This window comes from Perca flavescens, chromosome 22, assembly GCF_004354835.1.
Source record: "Perca flavescens isolate YP-PL-M2 chromosome 22, PFLA_1.0, whole genome shotgun sequence".
In the NCBI taxonomy this organism is placed as follows: domain Eukaryota; kingdom Metazoa; phylum Chordata; class Actinopteri; order Perciformes; family Percidae; genus Perca; species Perca flavescens.
The window spans coordinates 19,936,750-19,957,000 of record NC_041352.1 but is presented as its reverse complement, the minus strand read 5'-3'; the positions used below and the strand labels follow the sequence as shown (position 1 = coordinate 19,957,000).

The window sequence follows — 20,251 nt, the reverse complement described above, 5'->3', positions numbered from 1 at the left end:
AAAGTTAGATGACAAGATCTGTATGCTAAGCTATAACCAGAAGAGCTTATGGCTGAAAGACTGAAAGAAGGGGGAAACAGTTGGTTTGGCACTTGCCGGCGACCAAGAATCCAAGAAGTCACTGATCCCCCCCCCCCCTCCCCACCCCCCCTTTTTCCGACATTTTTGACACTTTTTTTCAACGTTCTTTTATGATTTGTTTTTCCTTCAAATGCTATTATATTGAATAAAACACCCAAAGTCAACGAAAGAAGTGAACTGCTCATTTATTTTACTTGTGAAGAGTGTTGCAGCAAACCATCCACGTTACTTATTTTTGAAAATTTGGTTAACAGGAGGGTTAAAAAATACTAAAAATGAAGCCTTTTTGTACTTGAAACAGAGAACCCCAACCATGGTGGTCATACAAACAGACAGACAGACAGAACTGTGTGAATTATTTCAGCTTTTAACATTAACCTTCTTGTCAAATGATGAATGTCAAGGGAAGTAACAGTTTAAGTTCACTTTAATTCAAAGTCCTTGATAGATAACTGCGTGTAAATGTCAAAACATATGTCTTCCAGTAACCACATCAACACTTTATTGTCTTTAGCGTGCTACATAAAGATTACTAGTAGTAGTGTAGTGTTGGTGGCAGCAGCAGTGACTAAAACTGTGACGACGTTTACCGACAGCTCAGTCCCTGTCACAGTACCCCATGTTGTGGTTTTACAGAGGGGGCCTTTCTTTATGTAACACCTGTGCAGTGTGTTCCCAGCACCGGCAGCCGCCTGTTTACGGAACGTGTGACACAGCAGCAAAGTCAGTAGAAAGGAAAGAGGAGGTTATTACTGGGCTACTTCTTCCTGCCACAAAAATCTTACTTTAAAAGATTAACACTTTAAGTTCCTGTCTGTTGCCATGATGAACACGCTTTCGGTTCACACATATAATAGATAAGACATATTGTGGCCTACACCTACAAAAGCGGGTGTCGTTTTTTTTTTTTATGAGCACTTTCTACTCTGTTCGGTATGGTTTAGTGGTTTAGTGTATTTGCATACCCCTTTGTCTAACCATAGGTTCCAGTTCCACGTGAATCGAAAGAGAAAGAAAAAATGGAAACACAACTAAGACAATCAGCTTAGCATGTTTGCTAAGTGTACACATATTAAGCCCTAGGGTATTTCTGACAACTTATGGTCCGCCTGGTTTTATTTAAAAAAAAAAAAAAAAGCTTGTAAAACATAAACACTGTTGTGCACAGTCAATCTATAAACATCATTTCTTTCAGGACAACTTGGACTATTAGAATATTTGTGCTGCAGTGATGTTACTCAAATGAAAAAAAAAAAAAGATAAGGGACCATATAGACAAATGAAAAAAAAAAATTTAATCTCACAGATATTTATTGATATCACACACACAGCAATGCTACACAAGCAATTCTGTTGTCTAAAACAATTCTCCTATGTCTTAGGAATCATATGGTGTTTGGTGTTTTTAAGCCCTCAACGTAGTCTTCCAGGCAGCGCTGCATGGAAGGCACTAGGGTTAGGCAAGGTTTACGGTTAGGGTTAGGGTTAAGGTTAGGGTTAGGTGCCTTGAAGTCGACGGTGGGGGCATAAAACACCATCGAGCGAGTCATACAGTGAAACATGATGTGAACATTATAATTTATACATTATACACAATTTATAGTGGACAAAATATCTTCATTTCTTCAAAGTTTTTGCCCTTATGAAATTCACTTATGCCAATACTCAAAATAGTATTGCAATATTTATTGATAATAACACAATTAATTTATTTTGGTTTGTTTAAAGCCTCTGTACAACCACACGTGATTTCACGTGGAAGGAAATAAACAAAAAGTGGCAACAGCACTGGGAACAACAACAAAAGGGAAGACATTTATATAACATCCAAAATAGTGTTGGTAGTGTAAGGAGAGGAGGAGGAAATAGGAAAGAGAAGACAGTCATCACCAAACTGAGAATTGGGCATACTTATTTAAACAGTACGCTTTTCATCAAGGGGAAAAATCTAACAGGGTTGTGTAATAGATGTCAAAAACCAGAAACTGTGCAACATGTTTTAACTAAATGTAGGAAATATATGTTAGAGAGAAGGATCATGATGGAGGGAATGAGAAGAGCAGGACAGAGGGGAACTGGATTGGGAAACATACTGGAAAGTGAAGGAGGTGAACAAGGCAGGAGGTATCTGATTAGTTTTGTAATGGTAGCTGAGTTGTTGGACAGAATCTGAGTAACTAGCTGGCAACCGTAGGTGAAATGTGACACCAGTAGTTGGCGGTAGTGCAACGCAATGGATGCAAACCGCCATTAAAATACACAGAAGAAGAAGAAGAAGACGTGATTTTAGTTATTCTGGCTGATTAGACCTCTGCTCAGGTTGAAGGTTGGCCGGAGCTCAGATGGGAATTTATTAGGTCACAAATCTTTTACCAATAATAATGATAAAGCTGTCACGTGTCCTGCCCTAAGTGCAACAAAGTTAACTAGAACGGCAAGCAGTTATGACGGGGTCCAAGCCTCCCCGGGGCGGGTCCCCCCTTTGCGCAAGTCGCCCCTGCCTGCGAAAGTGGAACCCAAAGCGTAATGGCGACGAGGCAAATGTCAGGAAATATCGCAACGTGCGAGTTGCAAGGCCTGTAGTAAATTGCAATAGCAAATTTCCCATAGGCCAAACCCATCTACCTCGATTATATCGCACCCTTATGGCCGATCTTCGCCAAATTCGGTAAAGAATCAGCATGCCGAACAATCATCACAAGTTTCATGTTGATAGCATTTACTGTGGCAGAGAATTTGCAAATGCAAATTTACCATTTAAATGCATTGAGTTATTGGCAAAACGCGTCAGCTTTGAGTATAGCGCCCCCTAAAAGGTCGATCTTTGCCAAATTTGGAACAGAACGTCAGAGTCGGATGTCGAACAATAATGCACTGATAGCATTACATTCGGCCGAGATATGCTAAAGTTTGTTTTTAGTAGTTAGCAATGGCATTTTTGTTGGTTTGTAAATTGAAAATTTTTTGGTCAGGTCTGTCTGTTAACAAGAGACTCTGGAAGACGTCAGTCAATCCGTCTATAGAGTACACACCCACACAGTCCTGGGAAGAGGTAGCCAGATTAACTGAAAACACCAGCGTGGGTGTTCATATGAAATGTAGCTCAGGTGCCGACCATTGCTCTTGATCACACCTTGATTGGAGTCCACCTGTGGTGAATTCAATTGATTGGACCTGAGTTGGAAAGGATATATAAGCTCTCAAAACCTGCACTACCATATTTGCTTTTTAATAGTGTTTTCAATACAATTATTTAGTAACACAGTGATGATGCCACGTGCTGATTCTGAAAACTAACAAATGGATGAAGAAAGCAACATGCATGTGCTGTTTTTCTGTCATTAAACTCACACAAAGAATAAAGGCAGGGCCAATATTCAAAAATTTGGGAGCACAGCAGCAGTGACATGATGTTCTATTTGAATTCCAATACCATACAAAATAAAAACAGAATAATGCATACTTCAATTAAATTTTATTTATAGTATTAAAATCATAACAAGGGTTATCTCAGGATAAAATGGTCTTGTTCATATTTTTTTTTAATCTCAAAATCAACTGGTACAAAGTGTTCCATAACGTGCAATCCTTGAATATGGAACCCTCAGTGGTGTTGTTGTTGTACAAATAGATAACTTGGATAACTATTTAACATTTAATTAAGTTATGTAAGATGGTAATCAAGTGTCAAAGGTCCAGTTTTTTAAGCTGTAAACCAAAAAAAAATAAAAAAAACGTTATTTCAACCAGACAATCACTCCTTGAGAATCCAAAGGCAATTTCACAACCTCATATTGTCACATTTCATTTCAAAACATTTCATTGTGCCAGCAGGTGGGAGTGATGGTCGTTCAGTTGAATATAACTAGATAGCAGCACTGGTACTTTACCCTGGCCTACAGTACATGGCATGTTACCACAGATTTTTTAGATTCAATAAAAAGGTGCATTGTCATATTGTAAAAAAAATTATCAGTGACATTTCTATATAAAAAACAAACAAAAAACATTTCACATTAAGTCAAACTGGCCCACAGGTACAAAAAGAATATTCTGCAATAGCATATTATTTCTTATTTCTTTCTTCTTCTTTTTTAACAGCTGGTTATTATTGTGTCTCATATAATTTGATAATTAGTTCACATGTCTTCACCAACAGGCTCCACAGGGTCTCTCAGGATTGGAGCTACACTCCTGGAGCTGAACTCTGCAGAGAGAGAGAGAAAGAGAGAGAGACCAACATACTATGAGGACAGAAACATACAAACATGGTGGTGACATCCTCTCGCACAAACATGCTGTACTTACTCAGTCACGTCCTTGCAATTATATGTAATTCCTTGTTTCAGCTCTCTCTGTAAATCCTCTAAAGATGCATTTGTACAGTTTGTCCTGAAGAGGATGCAAAACATGACATCACATTAGGATCAATATCCTCAGTATAAGTTTTTCTTTCTGCATTTGTGTGTGGTACCATTAACGTCTAACCACTTTTGAAGAACATACAGAACATTCACACATTAACAATGAACACAACAGGGACAACAGTGTTGCAGAAGTCTATAAGGATATTTCTCTGTATATAAGGAGAAAACGTACACAGCACTCTTCTTTGTGACCAGAACAACAGTCAGGCTTTTCACCTTGGAGGAGTCGAACCTCTTCACCTCGATGGTCGCAAAAATACTGCCAACAAAAATAAAAACAGCACAATTTACCTGGCAAGGTGAAATAAATAAATAACATACAGGATGGGATATCATTGATATAAAAGAACTAAAATCTTACAGATGTTTCTTGTACGTTTTATTTTATTGGCTTAACTATTGGACATGAAGTCCCCACATGCAGCCACCACTACACACTACATATTCCTTAGTCTATATCGGCGACGTTACATTTCCAGAGGTCTGTACTATGAAGGAAGATTTTGCGTTAACGAGGTAACTTCAGGCTCAACCCAGGGTTTTGTGTATCATGACGGTGGATCACTTGTTACCGGGTTAAATCGCCGTGGTAACTTATGCTGAACACAGGTTGGAGATTAGAGATCAAACGGTGTAAAAGCACCGCCTACTGACCAATCCTCATGTAAAATATGTGGCTCTGGTAGATGTTTGTGATTGGTCATGCTGTGCAAACAGCGCCTCTTATGTGAATAAGCACATCGCTGGATTGGGAAACCCTGGGTTGATTGAACTAGTTGTTAACCACCGTCGTGACACAGCTTATGTGGGACCGTGGTTGTTAGGTTAGGTGAAGCCAGGTAACTGCAATAAATCCAGGGCATGTTGATCTTGATTCATAGTATATGCCTCTGGATAGTTCAGGTGCCGCCGTAAATTCTGCAGGATGTCCCACACCTTCCTCTTTCTTTGTGTTGGCATTTCAAACTCCGGTGGATCTATGAGGACTATGGTTAACTGCTCCTCAGATCTCTGCAGCGTAAATCCAGACAGCTAGCTAGACTATCTGTCTAAAACAACCTCTGCACACACACATTCCACAAAAACAAATACCATTCCGAGCCTTTTTTTGCTGAGGCACAGTCATTGTGTCCGAGGCTCAGCGCTGCCAAGATGATTCTAATTTGTTTAACGAAATGCCAATAAACCAGAGCACGTTTTTCTCCCATCCTGGAATGCTGTGTGGACTAGCCAGACCTTCCTCCACAGCGCTGTGGAGGAAGGTCTGGCAATGTGAGACTACATATTCCTTAATAAATACTGCACCTGTTTCATTTCAGTTTGTCCCTGTTTGTATTGTGGGTAATTAAAGAATGTGAGGTCATCTCAGAGATGTATTCTCTGGCTTTAGAGCACCTTTATATTTGAGACACTCCATTTTAAAAAGGGAAATAATTAAATCCCAAAGAAATCCACACACATTTAAGTGATGCAGAGCAGACCCGTTATGATTCAGGGCTGATTTAATACGAGACTGTTGAGCATCCAATAGTAAAATATTAAGATAAAGTATGTGTATGTAAAAAGTCATAATCCTTTCAACCAAAAGAAAGGTACAGAGCAACTCACCTTGTAGGATTGAATGGTGTGTCGATGTCTCCGTTTAGCATTGCTGTGACATCACCACAGGCAGCATCTGCAAACTACAGACATGGAGATGACGTTAAAGAAAACATAGTAAAGATTTTGAGGAAACACATTATCTAAAACACACTGACTGTAACATTGATGATTACACATTGATGATTACATGTAATGCAGTAGTGCATATATACTGATGCCCTGCAATACTGAAAACCATACAATCAACTGAATTTGGTTAATCTTTTCTAATCCCCTGTAGTCCTAATCTTGAAATAAAGTCAAATAATCTGCTGTTATTATTACACAAGAGAAAGAGGCTGTGTTACATTTTTTATCTAATTTTTCTTCTTTGTCATTGTAGCTCAGTCACTATTACTAGAAAAATGGAATAACCAAGAATCCCTTTTAATAAAGGGCTGCTTGTCTTTGTCAGGAAGTATGAGAATGGATACAAAATATCAGTAAGAGACACCTTTATTCTACTTTTGTATGGAATGCCGTTTTATTCAGAATTAAATAAACAAATAAATACATAAATAAATGAATAAATACATAAATAAATGAATAAATACATAAATACATGAATACATGAATACATAAATAAGTATGCCTTTGAAATACATCATAAAATAAATAAATGAGGCAATAAATACATAAATAATTACATTTTATTTTATATATATATATATATATATATATTTTTAATTATTTCATGGTACTTTTATTTCATAAGTCCATATTTATTTATTTCAAGAGACTTTTATTTCATAAGTCCACATTTATTTATTTCAAGAGACTTTTATTTTCCTAATGCCACATTTATTTATTTATTTCACTTTCTATTTATTTCAAGTTCTTATATGCAAATCACATTCAGTCACACAAACACACACACACACACACACACACACACACACACACACACACAGCCAAAGCGCAGCAAGCACAGGCGGGGGGAGAGAGAGAGATAACTGTTTCTCTTCGAGAAAAATTCCCATTCACCTTGTCTCACTTCACCTTCAACGGAAATGTTCAGTTTAATGTGAATTAGAGCAGTCGTTTGCCCACTAGCTCACTTAACAACGCTTCAGCAGTGGACAGAGTAGGCCTACCATGAGCTGCCTGTTGTGGTGCTCTGTCAGGTCAGTGCTAGTTGGTGGTCTAGTTACCCCAGAATAGATGACTGTGGGCTGGGCACACAGCATCGCGAACTGCGTCGTGTTGCACTCTCACTTCGCCAGCCTTTTTTTTGCACACGGCTCTGTTCTGAATGTGAGAGATAGCCACGCCCCCTGATGTGGCATAGGTGCTGACACACCAAGGAGATTATCGGCCGTTGGACAGTCTGGCGAGGTCAGTGACTCGAGTCTGTTGTCAGTCTGAGGGGCTGTCGGCGTTCATTTTGTCCGACCTGACATGTTCGGTCGGCGGCAGGGCAGTCGGGACTCACCCTTATAGGCCAGATATAAAATGATAGAAAACGTATATCAACACCAACGACTCATGGTCTGAAAAATGTGTACACCGTTGGCATCATGCTGTGGTGACACAATTCCGCTTCAAATTGTCAAATCATGGGCGATCATTCTCTGTAGGTTCATAACAACAAACAACCTTTCACGTTGTTTTCCATGTTGTCATCTGATGCATTTTTATTGCAAAAATATTGGTTGTAGTCACAGCTTGCTGAGGAGAAAAAAAATCCATGATTTGACTTTTTGTCACTTAAAACTTTCCAAGGTGATGTAAGCTTGGGTTTGCCTCATATCACACCAACCGTGTAGCTGCTATACGTTCTTAATGATGGCTGCTGCAGCTAAGAGGAGTTATTTAAACTTTTAGTGTTTTCTGTCCTGTGTCCTGCTTCAATTTTATGCACTTTGTTTGTTTTTACATGTCCATGTTTTATGATAGATTGAATCTTTGTTGATTGTGTGAATATGTGGAAAAGGGTGTTATGTGTTGGTAGTTTTTTGACAGGATAAAAGCCAGACAAACCAAACCAGGGCTCCTCTGAATGTGTGGGTTGCCACTGCTCGCTCAGGAGAGAGCTACGCAATGTGGCTCCATGGAGACGGACACAAAGCCTGATTGATGAAATACCCGGCTGAGTGACCTTTTCCTCTCCTCCTTTCCTTCATGACCACTTATGCACCGGAGAGATCCTACCTTATGCTTCACATATGTGTTGTTTTAACCACTGCTTAACCGCATATTTTTGGCAAAACTAGTGAATTCTTGTTGATAACTTACAGCAGCTGAGACTCTGTTCCAGAATGAACCAACAGTGTTGTTCACACAGTCTCTCCATCCTGGGCAGTCGGTAGTGAATGTTTCTAGAACAACAAACACAGAGTCAATACTCACAGGGCTGTAGTCAAGTCCAAATGAGAGACAGTCAACACAAAAAAAGAAAAAAGAATCCTCTTCAAGACCATTTACTTACCTGTTCATAATTTATGTGATGTGAGGGACAGTATATAGTCTATTGAGATAATAATTTTGCTTCATCATGATAATCAAAAAGCAATCTCGATGCCTGTTCTAGATGGATTTTGAATTCAACTAATACCTGTTTTCTGAATGAGCGCACTTCATCAATGGTTTTGTTTTGAAGGAGGAAGTTACTTTATATCAAAAGCATATAGTGCTGGACCTGGTCGAGACCAACTAGAATATTTGGCGAGTCCAATGGCCGAGTCCGAGACTAGTCAGAGTCCAAAAACTAATGAATCCGGGACAACAGAAAAGCGTCTGAGTGACTCAAGTTGCCCCCGTCATAACTACTACGGCCACTAGAGGGTACCGCCTAACAATAAAACATAAATATGGGTCGTAATTAATGCTGGTACAAACGACCTAAGGGGTCTTTTTTTTTTTTTTAAGACAGTGTGGAAATAATACCTCTGGCATATTACATTAGTATGTATGACTGATATCAGGTTTTATTCCTATGTTCTCATGTCGCAGAGGCATGCAACACACCCAAAGGGCGTGAAGAGGTATTTTGCTAAAAGGTTGTTGCCACAAATCATAAAAAAAAAAATCATTGGATGCCAAATACTTTAAATACATAGTTCAATGACTGCTGCAACTCTTTCTGTGCCTGTTATCTTTGAATCTATTTTGCAAATAATAAACCAATTTGAGCTAAAAGTTTCCCAGTTTAGAGGTTGTCTATTGCATGAGGAGTCTTACCGGTGCTACCCTCCTTTCCACACCAGGTCAGACCATTCAGCACAGATCCCAACACAGTGTCCTCCACCGTGAGAAAACAATCTCTCTTCTTCTCAGTGAAGTCATGGACCACATCCTTCGTTTTGCTCCAGAACATCAGCTAAACCCCCAAAACAAAGTTGTTAGATGAATTATTATGAATTATAAAAAGGAGTCTTAAGTGGAGACAGACAGACAGACAGACAGACAGACAGTCTAGTGATGAACAGTATTTACTCTGTTGCATGCAGGTTTGAAGTCGGCTGCAGCAATGAAAGGGTCATAGGCTTCCGGGGGAACTGCACAAGGGTCCCGCCCCACATAGGCTTGTTCGAATGCACCCCACAGCTTTTCACAGTCGTATCTGTAAAATAAATAAAAGTGCTGCTTAGTTTCAGGAACGTGAGACTAGATTTGTAGCATGCTGTGTATGAATTACAGTTTGTTTATTTATTAGATTAGTTTGCATTTGGGTAGGGAAACAGAGCATTTCCTCCCTTTCTTTAACATAAATAATCAATCTGTAAGTACAAATACAGGGTCATGGTGAAAAAGCAGTAAGTCCATATTATCAGTCAATATTTGCTTAATTTTGATGCATAATGTAGACATATATTACAGTGCTTGTGGATCAGCCTACTATAGCGAAAGGCCAAATTTGGTGCAGTAGGGATGCATATGTTCGAAGTACAGTTTATTTGACAGAGGGCATTTACTCCCTCCCTCATTTGAATCTTAAATATTTATTTCACTTTACACCTTTTGGTTTTATGTGTTTTGTGAAGCACTTTTTCACTTGTTTTTTAAAGGGATATAAAAAAAAAAGTTATTATAATAAAAAAAAGCATACAGTATGTCAAAACTGTGTCATGGTGAAAAAAGCACCCTAAACAGTCATGTCAAATTCATATTTCCTGTCAATATTGGCTTATTACAGTAAAAAAGACAAAGTAGGTAGTTAAGAAAGAAACTGCATTGTCATTACACTGTATGTACAGTGAACAGACACAAATGGCGCTTACAGTGCAGAAAGGAGGCCAGACAAGTAATCATTGATTAGAGTACAGGCCACACCTATAGGCTGAACTCCAACTTTAGCATTACATTTACTTTACATACACTTACTCTTTCTGGATAGCACTTCCTTTTACACTCCTCCCTCTTTACTTAATCCAAATGTCAATCATTGGTCCATGCCAAGATTGCTTAAGCTTGCAAACAAGCATGCACACACTTCAACTGTTACTGATGAATTCAATATTTCTGCATTTCAATTTGTTCAATATTAACATACACTCAGTTGCCAGTTTATTAGCTATACCTACTAATGCGGTCTAATAATAGAGTGCAATAAACCCTACATGAAGTTTGTTTTAAAAACTGTTTTAGAGGTGTTGATATGATCATGTTTAAGGATGCAGTTTGTGGAGATGCTAACAATGGTAATACTTTGTTGTCAGAACAAGTCTGAAACGTGTCTAGTATCCCAGCAGCTCCATTTGCAACACCAACAAAGACAAAAATGTAAACAAGAAACAAGGATAGATAGCCTAGATTTAACATAACATTACAGCGACAGAAGAAGAATTTAAGACCCTTAAACGTATGTTTGATCTGGGATTGTGGTGCTGTTGAGCTGTAGCCTATTGCATTATACAAAGAGGTGTTCTGTTATTTAGCCTACCCTTTCTGATATGAATTGGATGGACAAAAAAAGAAACACCTGTCAATATAATGCAATACAATTAAGCACCACAAACTACATTCTCTTCCAAAATGACCATAGACCATCTTGCTCAATTTGACGGACAGTTGTGAGATTCACAATAGGTCGCTCACCTCTTCTTTAATAAATTCTGTTATAACTCATTGTACCATGATGCAACAGTACATTTCATTGTCTTGAGTAATACACCTGGGTTTTTTTAGGTTTTCGTTTTTCTTCCTCTTTTTGTTTTTCCTCTTTTCTTTTTCATATTGGCATATTTTTATTTACTCCTAATCTTTGTCCCTTTGTATTATACTACTTGGAAAACACTTAATAAACATATTGCATAAAATGACCATAGAGTTATATTAGACTGCATTAGTTTTAGCTAAGTGTGCCTATTAAACAGACAACTGAGAGTAGGATATGCTTACTGCACCGTATATTTAACATATCTTAAATGGTATTGGTAATGTAATTATTCTTTTTGTTTCAGAAAGCCCTGTTTATCGCCGGGCTTATATGATATTCTGTTCATGAACTTTTAAAAAACAAAACAAAAAAAACGCTTACCCCTTGAACTCCTTACACCTTGCAATGAAAGTAGCCTTCAGCGTGTCTGTGTTCGGCCGCAGCGCCAGTCCCAACACAACTGCGACAACAACAATCAGAATCAGCCCAGCGACGACACCGAAAATAATACAGCGTTTCCTTCCGCTCTTCTCCTGAGGACGGTACGCTTCACGTTCCATTTAAATGTAAGATATAACAGTGGAAGTTTGGCTGTCAAACTCTTGTTTTTTACGTCGCTCGCGCTCGGGCTTCTATTTATGGAGGAGCGAACTCACTGTGCGCGCGCACGTGCGCTGGCTCGTGGCCATGTAGGCTCTGCTCCAATCAGCAATGATATCTGTTGAGGTGGAGCACATTTACTCAAGTTAGCCTACACTTTTGAGCTACTTTTTTTGAGTACTCTACTTGAGTAATTCCATTTACTTTCTCCTTCTACTCCACTGTACATCTCAGAGGCTATACTTTTTTACTCCTCCACATTTATTTGATATCTTTGGTTACTAACGTTATTTTACAGATTCATTCAGATTAATAATACAAAAGATCCTTTAAATATCCAATAATACAGGCTTATTATTTGGTGGATGCTTCCTGCGCTAATAAGCTTGTATGACATGCATGATGATCAGTGGTGTAAAATAACTAAGTACTCAAGTAACTGTAGCTAAATATAATATCGAGGTAGTTGTACTTCACTTGAGTATCTGCATTTCATGCTACTTTCTACTTCATACATTTCAAAGGCAAATTTTGTACTTTTTACTCCACTTCATTCATTTGACAACTTTTTAAATTTATTTATTAGGACAAAGCACATTAATCAACATTTCTGCATGCGCCAGTGTTAGCCAGACGGCTAATTTTCAGCTGTTGTCCTAGTTACCTAGCATGCATGTCTTTATTGCAGATTTTGATTAATAATAACAGACAAAATACAATTAACACAAACATTATAATGTAGGATATTATTAAAGATCAGACATACTTAGCAGAATGTACATTAATTGAAATTAGCCTCACTTTTACAAGCAACATTGAACACATGAATGCATCAATAATTATAATCCAGTGAATAAACATTATTTTGATATGGGGCCCTTCTGCATATTGAATAATTTTACCTTCGGTACTTCAAGTATATGTTCAAGTTATGTATACTTTTGTACTTTTACATAAGGTAAAATTTGAATGCAGGACTTTTAACCGAGTTTTTATACCCCATAGTATTGCTTCTTCTACTTAAGTAAAATATCTGTTTATTTAAATAGGAACTTTCACAGATACACAATCACAGAGTGCGTAGCTCTAAAAATCATAGCCTCATTCTTCCACCACTGATAGTGATAAGAATGGCTCAAAGTTCAAATCAAACTCAAAACTGTGGTTTTGATACTACCAGGATGTTCCCATTGTGAAATTGAAACATGCAAATAGTTCAGGTTGCACACTGTATATGGGTGTGTCAGAGCCTGATGGTGTATACTTGTGAAAACTGAGGACACTAAATAAAACACTTGAAACTCTTAACTCTAGATAATACAAGACGTTCAGGTTGTGCAGTATTTCTCTTGTGACATTTGGTCCCATAATCATAGCAGACAGCAGGACAAACATGGCCCAGACTGCTGTGGGACTCAGGGCGAATATGAGCTGCTGGACTCAAATTAACCCCTTCTTCATCCGACAGATTGGCTGTGTGGTAATTTGATTAAACACACTGATTTAGGAAAATGCATCAAAAGCATAAAAACTAGTTTTTGACATAGAGAGGGCTACAGAATTGGTAACAACCCACCTTGAGGCCATTGTAGCCACTTTGAAATAAAAATATCAGAATACATGCTATTCATTTAAATGTGAGGCTCTTTCTGTGTGAGAGGCTGTTTGCACATGTTTGGCAGGAGGACTGTTGGGGGTTCTGGATACACTGAAGGATCCTCAGGGTCCTGGGAAGAAATATGATTTGTGTTAGTCCAGGGTACTTCGGTCAGAAACCTCTCTGTCTATAAATCTGTCTGTCTGTGTCATTCTAGGGCAAAGGACATATTTTGACGTTTAATTTGCAGGACTCTTTGGCCGTCACTTACTGGTCCTTGTCTGTGCAAGTCCAGCGGAAACCTCTGGACTGGAGGATCTGGATCAGGTCCACAATGGATCCTTCACTACATGTTTCTCTGTAAAAAAAGAAAAACAAGAGACTTGATTTGTGGATATAAATAGTTAGCACTTAATGATTAGTCACCATTTTTAAAGCTTTTACTTACTGCAGTATGGATGGTTGATAATAAATCTTTATAGATCAGTTATACCAGAAAGCATAGTCTTGTTATTCCAATATAGCGAGTCATAAATGTTGATCATACTAGGTATTTGTGGACTTTAAACTATAAGAAATAAAATTTGCCGTTATAAATGTTAATAATGTAATAAATTAATTTTGATCCAGATTCTCCACAGGTTTTTCCAGATGTTTTACATTAGACAGTCTGCATTGACATGAAGTGATAAGTCATTAGTTACAACTTAAAAAAAAAATTTGACTTATTAGAAAGTGGTACCGTTTTAGGTGAAAGTAACAATTTACTATAATACAAAATATCAGCTGTTTTTATCCTCACATAAACGGTTCCTCTAGATTGGTCACCACCTTAATGTTGACATAATTCACCCTGTGTGGGTTCAGACTGTCCAATTCAGTACTTCCAAACATGCTGTGAGAAAAAAAAAAAAAAAGATTATTTTATACAGACTCAACAAACACCATTGCTAAAAATGTTTATCAATTTCTTTTTACCTTTTCCTACTGAAGGCGTTGACAATAGACCCATTCAGTAACACTGTGATGTTGCCACATGCCTTTTCTGCAAAATAACAAACAGGTGAAGAAAGTCGCATGAGAGTAATTATTCCACTGCTGGTTTTGGAGCAATGTGTTGCATATGAATGATAAACAACACCGCTGTGTGTTGGACATTAAACTCACTTTCTGCGAGGCTTGCCTCCACAAGGAATACACCGGATGATTCCTACATGCTGACCACTCTGGACAAGAGCTGAAATCAAAATGAATGAAAGCAAAATTGATTACACTTTTTGTTGTTAAAGTCCTCATATTCTGCTTCTTGGTTTTTTCCCTTTCCTTTATTGTGTTATATATCTTTTTGTGCATGTTATAGGTTTACAAAGTGAAAAAGCCCAAAGCCCACCCCAAATTGACTTACCATCTCCAACAGAAAACACTGTTCACAAACAGCTCCATTGTAGTCCAGCCTTTACTTCTGTGACAAACGTGCGTCAGTTTGTAACACACGTTATAATGCTCGCCTAGCTGCTAGCGTGACACTCCCTCATACTCTGTTTCTGACTGGCTAGTAATCCTTACCTAGCTACTGTGCATGTGCGACTCCCAACAAAGATGGAACAGAAGTGAGATGTCTCACTCTGTAGCTGAAAGAGAGAGCTCAACATACAGGGTGAAAAGAGGAGCTGCAGCAATGTGCAGTACAACAAAAATATGGTGTTTTTTGAAAATTAAACCATGTAAACCTATTCTGATATAACCTCTAAATACAATTATGAACCTGAAAATGAGCATAATATGAGCACTTTAAGATTTTAAAAGAATTGTTAAGGAATTACATTGGTATATTGTTGATACTTTGGTAGATTATTTTAAACAATTGAAAGATGCATTAAGTGACTTTTTGGCCAGCTGAGGGAAACACAACAATGACATGTTTTTAACTTTTATGTTGAGATGGCAAACTGTTTGCTAATTTACACATCCAGCAGTTACGGAGAAACTTTATAATTCCTTTCAAGTCGAGTTAATATGAGTGACCCCATATTACAGACAAATGTTCATTTGATCCATTGTCAATATAAAACCATTGATTAGTGCAGCTTTAAGGAACTTACATGTATCATTGTATCTTCCAGTTTCTGAATTTTATCTTAATCTTTTTCTGGTAAATAATGAAAGGGCATTGCAGATTCTCATAATAGATTGTTAATATACAAATATGGATTGTAAATGCAAATATCTACTCTGTGTTGTTTGTGGGATTCATATAACATGATGCAATATAGTACAACAAGTGTGACCTTACAGTTTCATTTAAAATCATACTATAAAGATTTGTACCTAAATATAACAGCTTCAAAGTCATTTTGATGGTAAACGAACTCGTAGTAGGACGAATCATCCCGATAGCAAAGCAGGGTGGGACGCCGCTGGCAAAACCAGCAAGAAAACGAAGAAAGCGCGGTCGGAAGAGTCAAGGAAAAAAAAACGAGAAACTGACCGCATGAGTAAAACAGACAAGAGGCTTTCACTTGTTGCCGAGAGCTAAACAACAGCAAAGGTAACGTTAAATATAAATACTCCACAGCGACTATAGGGGTGGCTGTTCAAAAATTCAAACTGCATAGTATGCCTTTAAAAGGCCTCAATTGTTTTGATAGAGAACTATTAGTAGTTCATTATAACATTAAATGCAAGTATATGTATATATATATATATATATATATATATATATATATATATATATATATATATATATATATATTTACACCATTACAATGGAATTGCATTGCTAGGCAGCAGCCAGGCCACTTACTTAACGTTAACTTGAGTTGATGTCATTCACATCCATAGCAACAGAAAATCAACTTGGGGCCATTTAGAATGTTTATGTTTACAACTGTGAAATGGAATATCAGATGACTAGTAGGCTTTACTAGTGACTGCTCAAATTAGCCGAAAATAATAAAATCAATAGTCATTAGTTAATAACTAATTCATATTTTCTTACATTATACTTAATTGTTCAGTTTTATGTCCTTGTTTTTAAATAATGGATCTGATTGTGTTCTTTTGCTACCTTATGCCACCAAAATTCAGTTCCAGGAAATGCTATATCATGGTTGGGTCACTGCAGCGTTTCCTAACCTGGAGGTCAAGACCTCTTCAAAGGACCACGTGATGAACGTGTATTTCATTTCGAAAGGTATGGTGGAAGTAGTCCAGTCAGTAGGGAGTTGGGTTGGGTTGGGAGCCGGAGGGTCACTGGTTCAAGTCCCTGTCCTCCGTCCTCCTGGGCACTGCCAAGGTGTTCTTGAGCATGGCACAAAACCACCCCCCCCCCACCCCACACACACACACACACAAACACACACACACACACCCCTGAGGGCATGTCCAGCAGTTGCAACCCACTCATTCTGACATCTCTCCAATTGTGCATGTATAGGACCTGAGTGTGTGTGTGTGTATGTATTTCAGGCCTGTCTGTAGTGTAGTGGTACTCAACCTGGGGGTTGCAAGATCATTTCTGGGGGTCGACAGGTGGTTGGGGAGACAAAAATGTAATAACATTTGAAACTGGGGAATGGTGTTTACATTACTGTGCGAGTGATACATTTCACGTGTTATATCGCGAACACAAACCTCATTATTCTGGGGGTCGAACCTCATTATTCTGGGGGTCGCAACTCAAAAAGGTTTTTTTTAAAGTATTAAAAAAAAGGAAAAGAAAAAAGAAACAGCTTTTCCTCACCCTGTCACAGGGCCAGGTCTGTGGCATGGCGTAAAACATGTGACGATAATGCTCCACCGTCACATTACAAGAGGACTGACGGACAACCGCCTCTTCAAACTGTCTCCAGATCTCCTCACAGTCCAACCTACACATGAAAATGAAATGTATCTTTATTTTACTTTAGGGCTGCAGCGATTAAGTGTCCTTTCTGATAGTTAGTTGTTACACTTACACGCTTAATCAAGCAAAAAAAATGGCATATATGTTGTACCTGCAGCTTCTCAAATGTGAAGATTTGCTGTTTTTCTCCTATCCAATATCTTTGTGTTTTTGAAGGCTGGTCGGACTAAACAAAACATTCGATTACGTCACCTTAAATTCAGATTTTTATTTTACATGTCATAGACTAAATAATGAATCAATTCATCATAAAATATGCCCAAATTCAAGTTTCAGCTCCTTAAATGTGAATATTTGCTAGTTTAGTTATGATGGTAAACTGAGTTATCTTTCACTGTGGGTATAGCTTGCAATGGGATTTTTGTTAGTTCCTAAATTGCATGTTTTTTTGACGTAGCAAAATTCTTTTGATAACTTTTGGTCAGGTCCGTCTGTCTTATTTTATAGCCCAAAAGATTAATCGATAATGTTAATAATCATTAAAGCTCTAATGTTTTTGATGCATGCATGCCAGGGGTGGGGAAAATTATTGAAATTACCAGTATGTTTCATTCAACTCCCAAGTCAGATCCCAAGACCTGAAATTTTGATTTCCAGACCTAAACAAGTCATAATATGGTCTTTAGTAAATTGAATGGTATATCAAAATGTAAACACCAACAGGATAATGGTTAGTAGAAGGGCCTACATGAAAGACTCACACCCTTTGTGATCCAACAAAAGTGATTACTGTTCAACAAAAGCAAACCATGCAAATTCCACTGAAGTGAATTAAGTCACGTAAACAGCGAACATTTCCCATGAAATATATTTTCTTTTCATAGGAAAGTGTAACGCTTGATTCAACAGTTACCTTCTGTGACTCAGTTTCTTTTTTTCTACAGAAGCACAGAGAAGAAAAAAGCTCATTCAAAATCACATAAAAACAAGTATTACTGCCTTTCATGTGGGCTTTGACGTGGCCTGATCATTTGCCAGCAAAGATTCTTCTGCTTTGGAAGAAAATCTTTCAAGAGGCTCAATTTAACTCCCACTCAAAATTGGAAATGTTAGCACATGAGTTTAAAGTCACCGTATAGTACCTCAAGCTGGGGTTAACTAGTTTGATGTAATTTTAGCACCTTCCAACCACAATGTGTTTAATGTTGGCTGTAGTCCCCAGCTGTGCTCTCAGTTGACCGGGGCAGAGCAGGAACATAATAAACCCTTTTGGAAAGTGGACACCATCAGAAGGAAGAAAGGGATAGAAGAAAATGTGGGAAAGTTACTTAGATACTGTCACAATGATCTTAGGGGCGATACCGTGGAGCGCCCCAGCCTCGTGTTTATGCATGCCTTAATCCGCCTCACTGTAGATCAACAGCAACAAAACATGTTCTATCAATTTTGAATTTGATTTCAGGCCAGCAGGTGCTTTTCCTGGTGAATAAAATCAAATTTTCTCATGGCATGTACGAAACTTCCTCCCACAGTTTTCTTTTTGTCTCAAACTGTCAAACCTGGCAGCTGATCAAATACCCTGCAGGTGATTTCAACACATAATGATAGCTGACCTTTAGAAAACAATACACATCCGAGCATATCAAGGAGATACACAAAAGATACACATTTTTGTTTTAAGTTACAGTGGCTAGCACATGCAGTTATAAAATATGTGAACAAACATGCCAGGTTTTGCAACCCTACGAGGAAACATATAGTAAATGCTCACCTTTCTCCATGTAGGAGGTTAAATTGCAACAAATGGCTTCGTTGTTGTGATGTTAAAAGCGTTGCTCAGGTAAGAATTCACCAAATATCTTCATTTCTTCAACAACAAAAACAGTCCAGATGCTTTTGCCCTCATGAAATTCACTTATGGTAATACTCAAAGTAGTATTGCCATATGTATTGATATCACACACACACATCAATGCTACACAAGCATGTGTGTTGTCTAAAACAGTTCATTAGTTGAGTAATCGAGTAGTAAACTTCATACCTGGCTGGGTGTTTTGAGGCCCCCGGGGGAAAAATTAGCAAATGGCTGTACAATGCTAAACATTATCCATAATCAATGCAAAAAGGCCAAAGAGGGAAGACACCATTTGTTTCAAACTATTTAAAAAAAAGAATTGTTTATTGTTGTCTATAAACAAGACGACAGACACAATTTGATTTACTATACACGTAATCTGCCAGGAATCAAGAATAAGCAAGCTTAACCAAAATAATTAAAGGCCCTGAAACACCTTTATGGGTGTTTTTTAGTTGATCTGGCTGATTAGACCTCTTTTCAGGACTGTGTGGGTGTTCAGAGGATTTAAGTGTCATAGCAAAGGGTACCTTTTTTTTTTTTTTTTTTTTTAAAACATTTGCTAAAGAGTTCTATAATCCTGTTCATACTTTGTCACTGTGGGTATAGCTTGCAATGGGATTTTTGTTCGTTCCTAAATTGCACGTTTTTTTGACGTCGCAAAATTCTTTTGATAACTTTTGGTCAGGTCCGTCTGTTAACAAGAGACTCTGGAAGGTGTCAGTCAATCCGTCTATAGAGTACACACCCACACAGTCCTGGGAAGAGGTAGCCAGATTAACTGAAAACACCAGCGTGGGTGTTCATATGAAATGTAGCTCAGGTGCCGACCATTGCTCTTAATCACACCTTGATTGGAGTCCACCTGTGGTGAATTCAATTGATTGGACATGAGTTGGAAAGGCTATATAAGCTCTCAAAACCTACACTACTGTATTTGCTTTTTAATGGTGTTTCCAATACAATTATTTAGTAACACAGTGATGATGCCACATGCTGATTCTGCAAACTAACAAATGGATGAAGAAAGCAACATGCATGTGCTGTTTTTCTGTCATTAAACTCACACAAAGAATAAAGGCAGGGCCAATATTCAAACATTTGGGAG

At 38.0% G+C, this 20,251-nt stretch overlaps 2 protein-coding genes across 2 annotated transcripts; both read right to left on the bottom strand.

The window, feature by feature from the left end:
- Positions 1–3,591: 3,591 nt before the first annotated feature.
- LOC114549402 (ADP-ribosyl cyclase/cyclic ADP-ribose hydrolase 1) lies at positions 3,592–11,893 on the bottom strand. The gene is made up of 8 exons (XM_028569698.1): positions 11,629–11,893; positions 9,585–9,711; positions 9,330–9,468; positions 8,385–8,467; positions 6,117–6,190; positions 4,681–4,767; positions 4,390–4,473; positions 3,592–4,288 (listed from the first exon to the last, which is right to left on the bottom strand). The coding sequence occupies exons 1-8, from the start codon at positions 11,805–11,807 to the stop codon at positions 4,231–4,233; spliced, it is 831 nt and encodes a 276-aa protein (XP_028425499.1). The 5' UTR covers positions 11,808–11,893; the 3' UTR covers positions 3,592–4,230.
- A 1,581-nt stretch (positions 11,894–13,474) lies between these two features.
- Positions 13,475–14,740, bottom strand: LOC114549609 (ADP-ribosyl cyclase/cyclic ADP-ribose hydrolase 1-like). Its single transcript, XM_028569990.1, has 5 exons — positions 14,614–14,740; positions 14,423–14,498; positions 14,247–14,339; positions 13,716–13,802; positions 13,475–13,574 (listed from the first exon to the last, which is right to left on the bottom strand). Exons 1-5 carry the CDS (start codon positions 14,738–14,740, stop codon positions 13,475–13,477), a joined length of 483 nt encoding a protein of 160 aa, XP_028425791.1.
- Positions 14,741–20,251: the final 5,511 nt, after the last annotated feature.